The sequence below is a fragment of the Podarcis raffonei genome, chromosome 12 (genome assembly GCF_027172205.1).
Source record: "Podarcis raffonei isolate rPodRaf1 chromosome 12, rPodRaf1.pri, whole genome shotgun sequence".
NCBI lineage: Eukaryota > Metazoa > Chordata > Lepidosauria > Squamata > Lacertidae > Podarcis > Podarcis raffonei.
Genome location: NC_070613.1, coordinates 57788640 through 57804227, shown reverse-complemented (window position 1 = coordinate 57804227; position 15588 = coordinate 57788640). Strand labels below are relative to the sequence as shown.

Below are 15588 nucleotides of genomic sequence, written 5' to 3'. Positions count from 1 at the left end.
CGCAGCTCTCCGCAAGCAGTGGGAGCCGACACTGGGCTCCCGCTGCTTGCGGAGAGTTGCCTGCATGCTGAAGCCTGGGGACACTGAGTTCAGCGCGTCCAGGCTTCGTGCACCTCTCCGCAAGCAGCGGGAGCCAGCACTGGGCTCCCACGGCTTGCAGAGAGCTGCCTGTTCTGGGGGCTGGGGTCGGGGGAAGCTCGGGCCTGGGGAAAAAAAATAATTCCCCCCCCCCAAAAACTAGGTGCGCCTTATGGGACGGTGCGTCCTATAGGGCGAAAAATACGGTACATGCCACTATCCCTTTAACGTTAAAAAAAAAGCTGCCAACAAAAGATGCTGCCTTGGGGGGGGTTTAAAAGTTTCACAAAGGTGAACTCATTTATTAACCACCTTAATATTTGAATATATTACAGAGTGTGAACAATTAAAGATGTCACATACATTTTCCAAATGACTAGATATTGCTTTCATTGTTAATGAGACTGATGTTGAAGGAATGGATGGCAAGTGGACATTTCACTGTCATTCATCTACTTCCATTAGTAGCACTTTTCAATTGTGTTATTCCTTGCATCACGAGCTGATTAAGCTCAATGGTCACAGAATAATTTCTAGCTACAAAGAGAAGGCAGTGCTTGTGTAGAGCAAATAAACTGATTCAGCTTTCTTGAATATTCAATATGCTAACAGAATTTAAAATAAAATGCTGAAGTCAGGGAAACAAGTTGAATTCTAGCCAGTTCAAGGAAAGAAATGCAGCTTTTATCTGAATTCCTACTGGTGTGTTGACAGAAGAAAAGCAATTACGACAAAGTAACCCTCTCCTGATATAGCACCACACTAAATGAAAACAGATTTCCCTATTGACTTGTGGCAGCAGTTGCAAACCTCAACCTGTTTCACAGTTGTTCTGGACTACTCTCAGACTTCAACTGAACTTCATGGAAAATAAAGGGCTGTCTCCTACCTGTACAGTGTAACATTTGCTTTTTAGTAGACACTGGACACTGCTGAAACAAATGCTACAGTCAGCTATTAGAAGGTGGCAATGGTTTTCGAAAGGCAAAGAACAGGCAATGAAGCCATTAATGCCCCAGTTATAATACTTGATGGCAAAGCTTTGGGATTCCAGCTACTTTGCTTTAGCACTTATGAGGAACAGAAAACCACTTGAGCTAAGGGCTCCCTAAGACTTGTGGAGTTTATTACATTTTTTAAAAATGTAATGTAACAGTAGGTAAGTGCTAAAAAACATAATCAAAGAACAGGAAAAACCAGTTTATTACATTAAAGCAAATGGTTTCACATTTGCCAACCGATCTTGTGTGTTTAAAGGCACACAGTAAGCATACATCTGCCAAGAGTTTTCAGAAATATTTAAAGGCACAACACTTCTTTACATTACTCTGTAACTTAAATTGGTCTGACTCATTTTGCTTTGGATCTCATTTCATCTTCCCCTTAGATAACCATAGAGTACTTAGAAGGAGTTGATCATAATCTAATTTAACTCTGTCATCCCAGGTATCTGATACCTAGAGGTGGTAATTTGCAATTGATCCAGCTAAACCCATGTGCTGCTTCTCAGAAACTCAGTAGTTCCTATAAGAAAAGCACCATAGCTTATGACAAAGGACAACTCATTTCAGAACGTTATGAACTGGAGCTACAGGAACCAGAGCCCAGAATCCCTTTTTCTACATTTGGAGAATTTCCCCTTCCTACTTTATACAGGCACTTATTTACATTTTTCATAAGGTTAATTTTTGTACTGTAGCATTTCAGATTGACAGTATTACGCTTGTGGAATTAATTGGCATCCCTACGTATTAGCTACTTTTTCCAATACAGAGTTACTTAAATTTTGCTTATAACTTACATTAGACTTCCACATCATTATACAAACTTGCAATGATTTGTGAACTGCACAAAGCCAACCTTAAGGCACAGCAAGTTAATTTAACAGAGTACAGCAAAGTCTCCAAGCAGCCAACCAAGATCAAGCTGGCCTTGTTAGAAGTACATTTAAAAACTCAAATATTTTACCAAGTTTACTACTGTACAATGTAAACTGAAAGGTAATGGGACAGAGACACACATCACTTGAAAATTTGCCTTTTTAATTTGTGCTGGAAACAATGATAAAAGTTTATGCTCTGCGATAGAAGACTTAAACCAGCATGAAGAAAAGAAACCAGCTTGTGGAGCAATCCTAACTCTCAGCCAGGAGGAGCAGGCTGAGTGGAATAGTGGTGCTACCACCGCATCCAAAGCTCTGCAGCTCATGCTGGCCAGGGGAGAGGTAATGGGAGGGGCAGTTGTGCTTATTTTCACCAGCTCCACTCCCTCCCTACCCAAGAGCCAGCCCATTTTGGAGGTTCCACCACTGGCTACAGCCTGCAGTTGTACCACCCACCATTTCAATAGGCCCAGCAAAGCCCAGCAGAGGGACGTCTGCCACATCCAAATCCTGCCCAGCAGAGTGGTTCAGGACTTTGGATTAGTCTATAGCTACATCTAATAGCAACTTAGAATTTGGGCATAACTGTATTTTGGTACTTTGCTGCACTTGGTGAAAATCAATGTTTATCAGCTTGTCTAAACAAGTGGGATACTTATCAATGGTAACTTGCACTGGGACAGCAACCCCAACCATGAATAGTTAAAACACAGGATATAGTACAAAAGCTTTACACATACCAACAGAAGAAGAAAAAAGAACTACTGCTTTCTGCTCTTTTCTGTAAGGGCATTTAACTTGCATGGCACAGGCACCCCTCCCCGCATACCCATCACCCAAATAAACAGGACAACATTGCTTAGGGTGAAATTAGGCCACAACTTTACTGGTTACAGATGTAGAGGTTTAGCATATGCATGGGGTATAACCACTGAACTACCAGCACGCCTGCTGAGGTATACCTGTTAGGGGTCAACCCTAGGCAAAGAGGTCCTATGACACACATCAAGTAGGAATCCCCTGCAGGGCTGCCGCCTTGAGGATGCTATGGCCCTAGCCCCAGCCTGGGCTTCTGGAGAGATGCAACTCCTACCAGATCCCTTTAAGGGGACATCCCTGAATACTGGAGGAGCAGGCAGAGGCTACACCCCCCTCTCCACCAAAGACAAAGGCTTACCCAATGCCTAAACCGCCCTCAAGCCAAACTTGGCTGGTTGCAAAACCCCCTACATCTGCAACCAGGACCTAAGGCCCTCAATGATATTTTGAGAGCATTTGAGACATCATCACCCATGCCTGACAGGTGCACACCATCATGCCTGAAAAGCACATCCTTGTCAAAAGTGATGTCTGGGTACCAAATCACCCTTCCACCAGTCTCCTCAATTCTGTGCACCACTGCTCAGTTCACCACCTTCCTTGCCTTGGTAATCTTAGCGAGTTCCAGAATATGCCACCACTGACGTGCCTTTAGCAACTCAGACCAGCATATGGCCATTTTAGGGTATAGTTCATTTAGAGCCTTGAGGTTATCCACGATGGCCAAAATCAGGTCTATGCGCCTTTCCATGGGCCCAGGTCATTTTTGCCCAGCTGGATGACTAACAGATCTAGACAACAGGCTTTGATTCTAGAGGACAGGAAAGGCATAAGTTGTTCCCAACACATACTCCTGTGCCCCAGCCACGTAATCTGGAAACTGGATGTTAAGCCAAGTCGGCAGCCCAGGAAGATGAAAAAGCAAGCACACGTGCCCAACTCTGTGGCTGCATATCCAAATTCTTTTTGGTGCCATACCAAGGAGGTGGAAAACTGGCCCAAGTGAAGTACCCCAGAGGTGGACCAGCTAGCCAAGCAGCCTGCCACGACCGGCCAATTTTGGGAAGGCTGTGATCTGCTTCCCCCGCCAGTGCAACGACTCAATTTTCATTATGCCAGTTGGAGAAAACCCCTCGAGAGACAGTCTGCTGCCAGATCATGGTGGGGTGGTGGGTGTCATCCTGCAATGTTGCCTGACCAATTAAGGTAAGCATACACATACCACTTCCACAAAAATTAAGATGTTTGGCACAGTTTTCTCATTGACTTTTGAATCCTACTTTATCAAGAAATGTATTTGCATATAAACGTACATTTGGCAATACATAAATTGGTCTCCCAAGTTAATGTTTCAAGGTCTCAAAAGAGCAGAAACAAGTTGCAATTCAGTAAATAAATTCTCCAGGTATTTCTTGCAGCAATGGTTCTTCAAATTTAAAGCGCTTGGAAATGGTCTTCTGTTCAACAATTTTATCTTTTTCCGATTGCCTACATTGGCCCAGTGTATATGAAGCTACTACAATCAGCTCTTCTGACACTAATGACTCTTCTGTTTTTTCTCCATCTGTAGAATTTTCAGAAGTAAAAGCTTCTTCATTTACAATAACAGTGTTTGCTTCCTCTGTGTTCTTTATCCAGTATATAGTATCAGGAACATCCATTTGTGCTAGCCAAGAATGTACCAAACATTCATCTGCTGTTGCCCGTTCCCTAGAGAGAAAAGAGGGAACACTTGCTCAAAAAGACTGGCCAAAAGGATGAAATGCTAAAAATCCAGTTCAGAACACATTCTCCATTATGTCAACAGTTTCCTCCCACTAGAGATTCATCATTAAACTGATCTGTGCTTAACATGCATTCAGATGCAAATTTGGCAGTTCCATCTTGTCAAAGCCATGTTTAACCTTTTTCATAATAGTCCCCATGCAGTGAAAAAGATGTTGCATTAATTACTTGCTTATAGTATGTTTTGTACACAGGGCAGGCTCAGGTCCACCTCATACAAAATAGTTAGGCAGCTGGCTGCTCAAAATTGCATCTATCAGGCAGAGAAGGGTATTTGTGCAGCAACTTGTCAGCTGGACTGGCCAAACTGTTGCAAGTCTTCCACATAAATCTTTTACAGAAGTGTGATGACAAACCACATAGCAGCAACCAAGCTACGTGGTGAGCAACGGTAGACAACTGCATCTAGATACAATTTTGTTGCCTCCATCTGACAACTGTTTTATGTGGCTCACATTTTAGATCACTAGAGAGCAAGTGGATCTTGAGAGCCCCTTCACAAATTTCAGAATATTTCTACTTCAATGTAAAGATTTTGGATTTTCCTAATGTTAAGATACAGTCCACAAGTGGGTTTTAAAAGCTGAAATGGATTTTCAGTAGTGTTCACTTTGGAATGGTCACATGAAGTCACAAGTAGTACTGTATATAAATCTGTAGAAATGTACAATCTTCAAGAATTCTAAATATTTTGAACGTTCCTCTCCAAAGAGTTCAGCTACTTTACCAATATCATAGCAGTTATATCCTTTGAGCAAGTTTTCTAGTTTAGGCTTCAAAACTACTGAAGAATAGCTAAATTCACTTCTGATGCAAAAATCAGAGACAATTTTCTGAAATACATTGTAACTGCAATTAGCCAGCAACCTATAGAACTTGTTTAGAACAGTAGTCTGTGGATGCCTGAGTGGCTTTTCAAAGCCAAGCATGTGAAGAGGTGGGGCCTCCAACTTGCTTGTAAATTCAAGGGTTTCCTAATTATTCAAATAGCTAGCAGGTCAGCAGTAAATGGATGTTTTCCACTTGCTATGCTGCATTAGCTCCCGCAGTAGAAGAAATACTGCTACATTACTAGAAGAACTTATGGAGTAATGTGTAATTAAATTTGGTTTATTTCGGGGGGATTTTAAAAGGCGGGGAAACTTCTTTAATTCAAAGACATTGATTACTTCAATGTTTAAAATTCATAGAACACCTCTATAAATTTATGGAAGCATACTTTTATGAAGAACTCAGACCTTATAGTACATAAAAAAGTGAGAAATTGTCAAATGATAGAGATCTGTGCTTTATCAGGAACAATGTGGCCCATGCTACTGTGGGTAATCTGCAAAAAAATTAATCACCGTCAATGGCCTGGCTTGAATGTTAATGCTGCCACCTTCATAGACCATGGTTTATTAATATTAGGATCCTGGTTTAATACCCTAGTTAGCTAGCTGCCATTAAACCAGAGTTCCCCATTTCAGAACTCAAGATTTAAAAATAAGCCAAGATCACCATGCACAAGCCAGCATGTTATGGAAGTAGCCCACGGGACTAATGCACACACCTGGCTTCCATAATCATGGTTTCATAAACCAGCAGTGTTTCAACTGAATTGAATTTTATTTGTGCCTTGTATGGTTTAAAGCAATGAAGCAAAAAACTTTTAAATATAACTTACTCAGGCTTTTTAACCAGAAGAGATTTGATGAAATCCACAGCAAATTCAGATATAAGGTCAAAATCCTCAGAGTAATTAACATTCATCTGAGATATATTTAAGAATGTTTCCTGTTTATCATTTCCCAAGAAAGGTGATACTCCTGTGAGCATAACATACGCTAGCACTCCAATGCTCCTAAAATAAAAAAATTACACACATAAGCTTCTTAAGAGGAAAACTTGCAGTTTACAAAACAACTATTCAATAAAGAGCTCTCCTTACCACATATCTGTTGCAGTGCTGATTGGATCATAACTCAGAATTTCTGGAGCTATTGTAGGGGGGAAAATAGAGCTGGTTGCTATACATTCTACTAAAAATGTGAACAATTTAAGATATAGATGCCAATAGTATAGAATCATCAACCTACTTCTGTAGCTTTTACCAATCATGGTATCAGAAGCTTGAGAACTAATAAAGGTAGCTTGCACTAATTCTGTATATGTTTCTTAAAGTGTGTTCTTGGATATTCTGAATCACTGCCACAAGTTAATTACCAGGTCTTTGAAGAGAACATGCATTTTTGAAACTATGAATGATACTTTAATCCAAATATTTGGATTACCCCATTACTGCTTGCCCATTATCACATTAGTTTCTTGCTAAGAACTTACCCACATACTCAGGTGTTCCCATAATTTCTCTTAGTTCTTCACTATTCTTCATTACTCTGGAGAGGCCAAAGTCAACTATTCTAACATCTCCCAGTGGTGATTCACTGGTTAGCAGAATATTCTGGGGCTGAAAATAAATGAATAAAGGTAGTATTAGCAGAATCTATTAAGAAATCCACAGCAGTCCTAATGGCTTCAAATTGCTACAGCACCAAGATAATAGGTAAGCCTGTGTCTGCTCTTTGAAATGCTTGCTGCCTTTTAATTCTCTGCCCAAATTTAGATGTGTGCAGCTGACACAATGTAAACTGATAGCTGGGTGACCACTTACCTGTCTAAAATGGGCCATAGGGTGGGGCAGGTTCTGGAAATGGTCCCCCACTCTGAACTACAAATTTGGTTCTTCATATTGCCTCCATACTTCTAAACCACATCTTACCTTCAAGTCAAGGTGAACTACATTATTTCGATGCAAAAATGAAACACCTTCTAAAATTTGCCTCATGAGACGCTTAACCTCTTTTTCCTTGAAGGCATCATCTCTTTCAGCTACACACTGGTCAAATATTTCTCCTCCAGCAGCACTGAGGAAAAACAGATATATTTAAACTTTTCTAGAGAAGAGAAATAATACCCAACAATTCACTCCAATAGCCTTATTGCTCACAGAGTATGCGAAATGTGTATGCTTGCCTTAAATAGGTCTAACTGGTAAATAAACAGCTTTTCAGTATTCTGGTAACCTACCTAGCCATTCAGTGACCTAGTCCAAATGAATTGCTAAGCAAAACCATGGCTAAGCGTGAAAGAGCAAGTGCACTGGTACTCAAGATGAAAAATAATGGGTGCTTTGCTCCTTCCCTACTCTTTCTGCTGCTGTGCTACCCCAAGGTTAATCCATGGCTTGGCTCAGTTAGTGTTATGATTTTGAGAAAAGTCATCTGAATATAGACAGAATCAAAAAAATAATTCCACAGCATCAGGACTAGCTTCTCTTTTACTGATCCAGTCCCAAAACTGTAAGCGCCAAAAGAAAATGTCTAGGCACTATTATTATTTTTTGCTGCCCGCTACCAGACCTGGCTGGACCATAAAGAAGGCTGATCGCCAAAGAATTGATGCTTTTGAATTATGGTGCTGGAGGAGACTCTTGAGAGTCCCATGGACTGCAAGAAGAACAAACCTATCCATTCTTAAGGAAATCAGCCCTGAGTGCTCACTGGAAGGACAGATCATGAAGCTGAGGCTCCAGTACTTTGGCCACCTCATGAGAAGAGAAGACTCCCTGGAAAAGACCCTGATGTTGGGAAAGATGGAGGGCACAAGGAGAAGGGGACGACAGAGGACGAGATGGTTGGACAGTGTTCTTGAAGCTACCAGCATGAGTTTGACCAAACTGCGGGAGGCAGTGAAAGACAGGAGTGCCTGGCGTGCTCTGGTCCATGGGGTCACGAAGAGTCGGATACGACTAAACGACTAAACACCACCACCAGACCAAGCAGCCCTGCAGGAACCCCCCCCCCCCACATATTTTGCTACCATGCTACCCTGCCAAATACCCGATTCACCCAACAGCACAGCACACAGCTAATTTTGAACGTTGGTTGATATATCACAATGTCGAAAACCAGGTATTGCTCAGCCCTAGTTGGGGTGTGCAAATACTGCAGCCAGTCATTTATTTATTCAGCAATTACGATTACTAAAAATAAATGATTAAAAATAAATTGGATGTTTTTATTCATGTGTAACTGTCTTACTGTGCATTCTGCTATGTATTTTACTGCTGTTAACATTCTTGAGCACCATTTCATAGACAGGCAGGATGTAATTAAAGAACAAACAAAACAATGCAGAGCACTGTGATATTAGTCTCCAAATTCTCAGGGACTTATGGTTACTGTACTAAAAAACTGCACCAAACAGAGACAAGCATTGCTTTCCTAGTTCAGTCATATATCTAAGCATGAAAATAGGAACTTTCTACAATTCATAGTAGTCATGCTTCAATGAGTCAATATGTTCCAGGAACATTAAGAATCTGCTCGTTAGTGATGAATCTTTTTGAAGCCTATAATTATTCTCTTAGAATAAAACATCCTTAAAGACATATTCGATAATAGTACTGCTGTAAACCTCATACCTCTAGAACCCCAAGGACACTTTACTTGGGGAGATATCTTCAAACACTAGTTAGGAGCCTCATCAGACTGAGAACCCACTAACTTCTCCTTTCAACTTCCTTCAAGGTTTCAGCTCTGAGGTTGCAGTCCTACAGAGAGTAAACTCCCACTGAAGTCAATGGGCTATCAACCAGTATCAACCAATCCTTTCCATGCCATGGACTGGTTTCCAGTGTTTAGAACCTTAAAGCTATACACTCCATTTTGCTGAAATCCTGGCAAAGTCAGTGTCATTGGTAGCATTAAGTTGCTATGGATGAAATGTTAAGACAATACACACACACACACCTGCTTATGCACCATTTTGAAAAACTAACAAGAGCTCCAAAAATGGGGCAAAAAATTGGCATTGCTTTTGAATAAAATATGTTAATGATAAATCCTGTCATTTTATAAACCCACCACATGATTATAATGAAATTAATACTTACTATTCCAAAACCAAAATAATTTCTGTTGGTGTTTCATATACTTCATGCAAGTTAATAACCCAACGATTTCGTTGTGCCAGTTCCAGAACTGCAATCTCATGAATTATCTCCATCCGGCAATCTTGGCCCTTTCTTCTTTTCCTCATGAATTTTGCTGCAAATTCTTTTTCAGTTTCTTTCTTTACACACTTTTTTACTACTGCAAATTTCCCCCTAGAAGAAATAAAAGTTAAGTTGGATGCAAATTTCAACTACACACAGGCCCCACATTACACACACAATGTGTTCCCTGGAAATTGTTCATTAGGCAAGTGTTTGCATAATGAGTTGACGATTTCCATTACACCCTATAGTAATCAATAAATTGATTTGTTTGATCTTGTTCACAAAAATGGCTGTCGCTGATCAACAAAGCACACATAAAAAATAAGCAAGTCAGATTTTCAGATAAGTGAATCTGCAGAGTGTTAGAAACTCAGGTAGATAAGCCAGGCACCACATGAAGCCTGAAAACTAGGTTCTGGGCGCAATAACAGAATGTCTGGGAGCCCTCTTTTTTTTTGTATAACAAGATTACAAAGCAGAAAATGAATGAACTCCAGCTACAATCTTACGTTCACTTTACATATAGTCCAGTCCTCACCTGAACTGAAAAAAACAAAGCTTCCCCTGCCTGCCCACTTAGTATTCATACAGTATGTGGGTCCCTTCTCCAGTCTTCAGAGAGTGGGTAGAAGTGGGGAGGCAGATAAAGGTCCTCCTTTCCTTCCACTCTGCATACAAACTCTGGATTCTCCCTAACCCCCACCCCTTTCCTTCATATTACATATATCTTTCTGGCACAACAACTAACATGTATTATAGGCCTATAGAACTGACAGCAGACACACACATCTTGAGTATCCAGTTTAGTTTGCACAAGACTTCAGTGTCCCTGAATGCCCCCACTCCAAAGTTCGTTTAGAGTTTAAGCACCACTGTTGAGAGTCTGAGGTAGATAACACCTTAAAGTGCACTACTTAAAACTGTCATAAACTAACCTGCTAGTTTATATGAAATTAAAATCATATCATACATTAAAAGTACATTAAACAAGGCAACTAAAACTTAACCAAAACATTGAGTTTTTAAAAAAGAAAAGCAGAGAGAGATGGGGAGAGAAAGGGGGAGCGAGTGATGGAGGGAGGGAGCCCAGCAGCAAAGCTGAATGGGGCACCCAAATCTCCCTCCATGAGGAAAAGAAAGGGGGGGGGGGAATGTGTGCATTGCGACTGCCTGAGTCCAAACCAGAGGCACATTCCCGGTGAAAGGCAACATACACACAGCCAGGCCATCACATGGCCTCCCTGAGGTGGAGCCACGGTTGGGCTTCAGGGTTGGTGTCCTGGTGGCTCAGGCTTGCACTGACCTCTCCCCACCTTCAAACTCCCATCCCGTTCGCTTCTCCTTTCCCACCCTGGCAGCTGGCTAAAAGAGCGGGGCAGTGTCAGGAAGCCAACCTGCAATGGCGCCTGGCACCTGTGAGGTACCGGAGCACAGCTCCAACTGAGAAAAAGCCTTGGATGTGAATATGGATACTATTAAGACTTCTCAGATTTATAGTCCACAAAAACCGAAAAAAATGTCAACCTATTAACTCTCTGTAGTCTGAAATAATAATTTGTCCGCATGAGCTGATAAGAACAAGTACTGATCCATTTCAATTTGTAACTTTCATTAAAAATCCTTATGCTTTTAATATGTATACTAAATTTAAGATTCATGTTTTATTAATTAGTCTTTAAGAGCATCATTCATCAAAACTGCCTTGCTTTAAAAAAAATCCCCTGCACACACACAGACTTGGACATACAAGCTCCACTAAAATTAATGGTAATTAGTTTCAAGTAAATGTGGCTAAGTGCAGGGCGTGAGAATTTACTTTAAGAGGCAAACTAAGGGGAACCAGGAAGTTGGAGCACTACAGGAATACAAATGTATTTCCCCCAGGAAAAGGAAGGTTTCTTGGTTGGGTATGGGCTATGAAACGTGTATTTTAATTGGGAAAGAAAATTCTGGGTAAAGTTAAATGGTTTCATTAGCTAAATCTGATGTCTGCAGTATGGCATTGCCTAAAAATCTGAATGGTTTCACTGGAACTCAGCGTTGAATTAAAAAGAGCTCAATGTCATTTTTTGAGACTACCAACCTCAAAGGCATGGCTTAAGTTGGCACGCCTCCTGGCTTGAAGAAAAGAAACAAAGGCCCTACTGATCACAAGTCAAGCTCAATAAGCAAAATACTTTTACGTCATATGTTTACCCACTCTCTGGTCGTCATGGATCCACTAGTGAACATCTAAGAATGTGACATCAAATAATAGTTTCTTAAAGTAAACTACAATATCATGTCACTATTGTGGGTGCTATACATATTAATAGTAACTTCAGGAAAGAAACTAATTGTTTTGAAAGTGAGAAAGAGGATTTGCAAGTAACGGAATTGCATTTGATTTATAGAATTCCACACTATTTATATAGGGATATTCACAGTCTTCCCATACATTCTGGATTGGGGGGGGGGCATTGTAAAAGTCATACTCTACTGCCAGCAGTTCCTTTTTCAATGAAAGGTTTCATTACTTGTGTTGTTTTACTGGGCAATTCTAAGCATGTTTACTCAAAAGCAAGTCCTAAACAATTCAATGGAACATACTCCCTAGGAAGCACAACTACAGACTTAAGAGGCTGCAATTATAAGATGAATGAGATGTAGGACAGAAGTGAATTCTCTAGTTAGGTTCAATATTCATAACAAAGAATACATTCCCTTAATTCTCTTTCCTATCTCAAACATTGTATTTATGAAACAAAATCCACATTTTTGCATTTTAATATGAAAATATTGAACGTATAGTCAATTAATAACATTTATTAAAGTTATCATACTGCATTGTATTTTAAATCTTACAGCTTTTTGATATTCTGTGAAGCTTATTGTAAGTTGCATGCAATTTAGCCATACAGTTAGCCCACAACTTACGTGGGGGTTACGATCCAAGGATCACACCTAAAGCCAAAATCGCATATAGCCAATGATAGGTGGAATTGCCAAAGTCATTTTACCTGGAACCCCATGCCCTTTCTGCCCGTTAAAAAAAGTTAGTGTTTTCCCAATTGCATGAAGCAATACACACAATTTAAATGTGCTTAAGTTGCAGGCTTAATGTAATTTGTAAATAATGAGCATATGAAGCTATCTTATACCAAGTCAGACTACCGACCCACCTAACTCAGTTCTGTCTACAGTGCAAGTTCCACAAAACGTTACAAGGTTCACTAGGAGATATATGAACTTCCTAAGTTGGCTCAAAGGCGCCTGACCAAAAATTCAGGTATACTGATATTTGATCCCTTTTGGGACACAGAAAATAAAATGGCAAGTGTGGAGTCCACATCATTTTAAGCTGCAATGCTACTTTTAAAAAAAACCACCAACTTCACCTTGCTCAATATTTGCATGTGTCACCTCTATTGCTCTAGCAACTAAACTACTGTTATTTTATATTACACTGTAAATTAGGGAAAGAGGCTAGTATCCCTGATGTAGATGCCAGCTACTATTAACATAGTTTTAAGCAGATGCAAATGGAATTTATGACAGATTTAGAAAACTAAAACAATTATCTTAATATTTGAAGGCAACGAGACTCCAAGTAATTGTATTTTGGGCTGAATTATAGGTTTATCTATTTGTGATCACTCTGGGAGAATCTACATATATGTCTGTACAGCACCTAAGCCTGGCTTTTCTACTATTTCCCTTGAATAAGTACAGGAATTTATACAAGGAAATAACATGGGTTGAGGGAAAAGCAGATTTTGGCAAGGTATGCAAACATGAAAATACACAATAACCCTCAATATTTCCCACTCTTTCCCCTATAGTCAACCAATGCATTAAATGCTACCCAGAAAATAAGTGATGAGAGCCATACGCTGTCCATCTTCTAAGGAAGGGAAGGGAAAGCTATGGATTTACTTATGATGAGTATTAGGATGGGTCAGAAGGGTACCCAATCTAATACAAGGTACATTTTCAGTCACTTTCAGAAATGGTTGGAGCACTATGGACAGTGGCATTTAGTTTTCTATATACTTTAAGAAATTAAAGCCATCCAGACCTAAGCCAGATGTTCTCTAGCAAATCCAGTTACTCTAGATCAGGTCTCCCCAGTCTGGGGCCCTCCAGATGTTTTGGGCTACTCCCACATCTGGAAGGTACCAGGTTAGGAACATAGGAAGTGTCTTCTACAAGTCAGCCCAATTTAGCTCATAATCATGGGCATACCCAGGATTTATTTTAGGGAGGGGCAGGCTTTGTGTTGGGGGTGGAGACAGAACCGAGTTATCTGTAGCAAAATTGGTCAGTTAGTTAAGTATTTTTATTTATTTACTTGATTTAAGGGGGGGGCAGCTGCCCCCCGGCTATGCCCAAAGCTCATATGTACGAGCATGCTACTCTCCACCAAACGGCAAGGATGCAATCTTTTATGAACCTCAAGTGAGATTTCATTTATAATAGGTGTTGTTATGCTTTACTGAGCTTCACAAACCAAAACACACACACACATCCTTATGTGTGGTAAAGTACACAGTACCTCTACTGAGTCAGACTGTTGGTTCATATAGCTCGATACTGTCAACACAAACACAAATTGGCAGCAGCTATCCAGGTTGTTGACAAGGAGTCTTTTCCAGACCAATCAGGGACATGCCAGGGATTGAACCTAGGTCCTTTTGCATGCAAAGCAGATGGGCAATCACTGAGTTATGGCCCTTCTAGATTGTGGAAGGCTGCCCTTCATCATCCCTTCCCCATTATTGTCCAAAGTGATTTCTCAATCAATTAATTACCGTATTTTTTGCTTTATAAGACGCACTTTTCCCCTCCTAAAAAGTAAGGGGAAATGTGTGTGCGTCTTATGGAGCGAATGCAGGCGGGAAGCTCAGCTCAGCGCTCCCTTTAAAGAGCCGCACACACACTCCGCTCGCTCTTTAAAGGGAGCGCAGCTCTTGGTGGAGCCTTAGCCGCGCGCAGGCTCTCCCCGGGCAGCAGGATGAAGGCTCCCCTTGCCTGGGAGAGGCTGCATGCGCTGCGATCCCGCTGGCTGTCCTGGCTTCTTGCTTAGCTGCGCGCAGCCGCTTCTAGGCAGGGGGAGCCTTCATCCCACTGCCCAGGAGAGGCTGCACGGGCTATCCCATAAGCCAGATTCCTCTGGCTGCCCTGGCTTCTGAGATTCAGAATATTTTTTTTCTTGTTTTCCTCTGCCAAAAACTAGGTGCTTCTTATAGAGCGAAAAATACGGTATATAGACATCTATCACATAATTTTTTAGTTTGATACCATTATCCTGCTGGCAAAATAGAATGTAAACCTCAGAGAACTGTGAACAATGTAATTTCATGGAAACAGAATTTCATGTAAAAATACACTTTTATGCTATTTAGGTTCAGAGACTGTGTTTACTTCTGATCTCTTCATTGTGGACAATTGCCAATAAAAGACTTGATGACCACTGAGCAGGGACTCAGCTACCACACAAAGTCACAGAAATTATTTCTTTATCTTCCACCTGCAAGTTTTCATAAATTTCTACCAGTGCTTCAATACAAAAATACCCGAGTATAATCCTCAGGCCTTTTTTCAATAGCAGCCACTAGAACTTTTGTGGGCTTTGCTATCACCAGCTTATTTTGTCTGCAAGGAGAAAAGTCACAACAGTCATCTGAACATCATGGATTAAATAATAGTAGGGTGGTTAACATTTTGTGCAAATCTCTGTAAGAAGAGCAAAATACCAATAAATGAACCAATATTTCAGTACAGCCATCTACCCATAGATATGTTATCCAACTATAATTACAACAGGCTAGGAAGCCTTCTCATTCTGCTAGTTATATCATGATCCCCAATACAGGTTTGTTTTGCACATTAAGACCAAATATTTTTTAAATAAATAAGTGTAGGTTATTAGTATACTAGCAGCTTTCACTTTAAATTGTATTTAAATGACATATTGATTTACTGTATTTTAACATTCCACACT

General features: G+C 40.5%; 1 protein-coding gene across 4 annotated transcripts in view; it reads right to left on the bottom strand.

Moving 5' to 3' along the window:
- STK17A (serine/threonine kinase 17a) overlaps positions 1–15588 on the bottom strand; it is a 45845-nt gene that overhangs the window by 25426 nt on the left and 4831 nt on the right. For 3 of the 4 annotated variants that reach the window (XM_053359825.1, XM_053359821.1, XM_053359824.1), the window contains exons 2-7: positions 9501–9713; positions 7326–7470; positions 6887–7013; positions 6495–6543; positions 6231–6407; positions 1264–4489 (exon numbers count right to left, since the gene is read on the bottom strand). In XM_053359825.1, the coding sequence (XP_053215800.1) occupies positions 4165–4489; positions 6231–6407; positions 6495–6543; positions 6887–7013; positions 7326–7470; positions 9501–9713 (1036 nt within the window). In that variant the 3' untranslated portion in view covers positions 1264–4164. Of the gene's footprint in view, positions 1–1263; positions 4490–6230; positions 6408–6494; positions 6544–6886; positions 7014–7325; positions 7471–9500; positions 9714–15588 lie in introns of those variants that run through there. The other variant, XM_053359823.1, reaches the window with a different exon arrangement.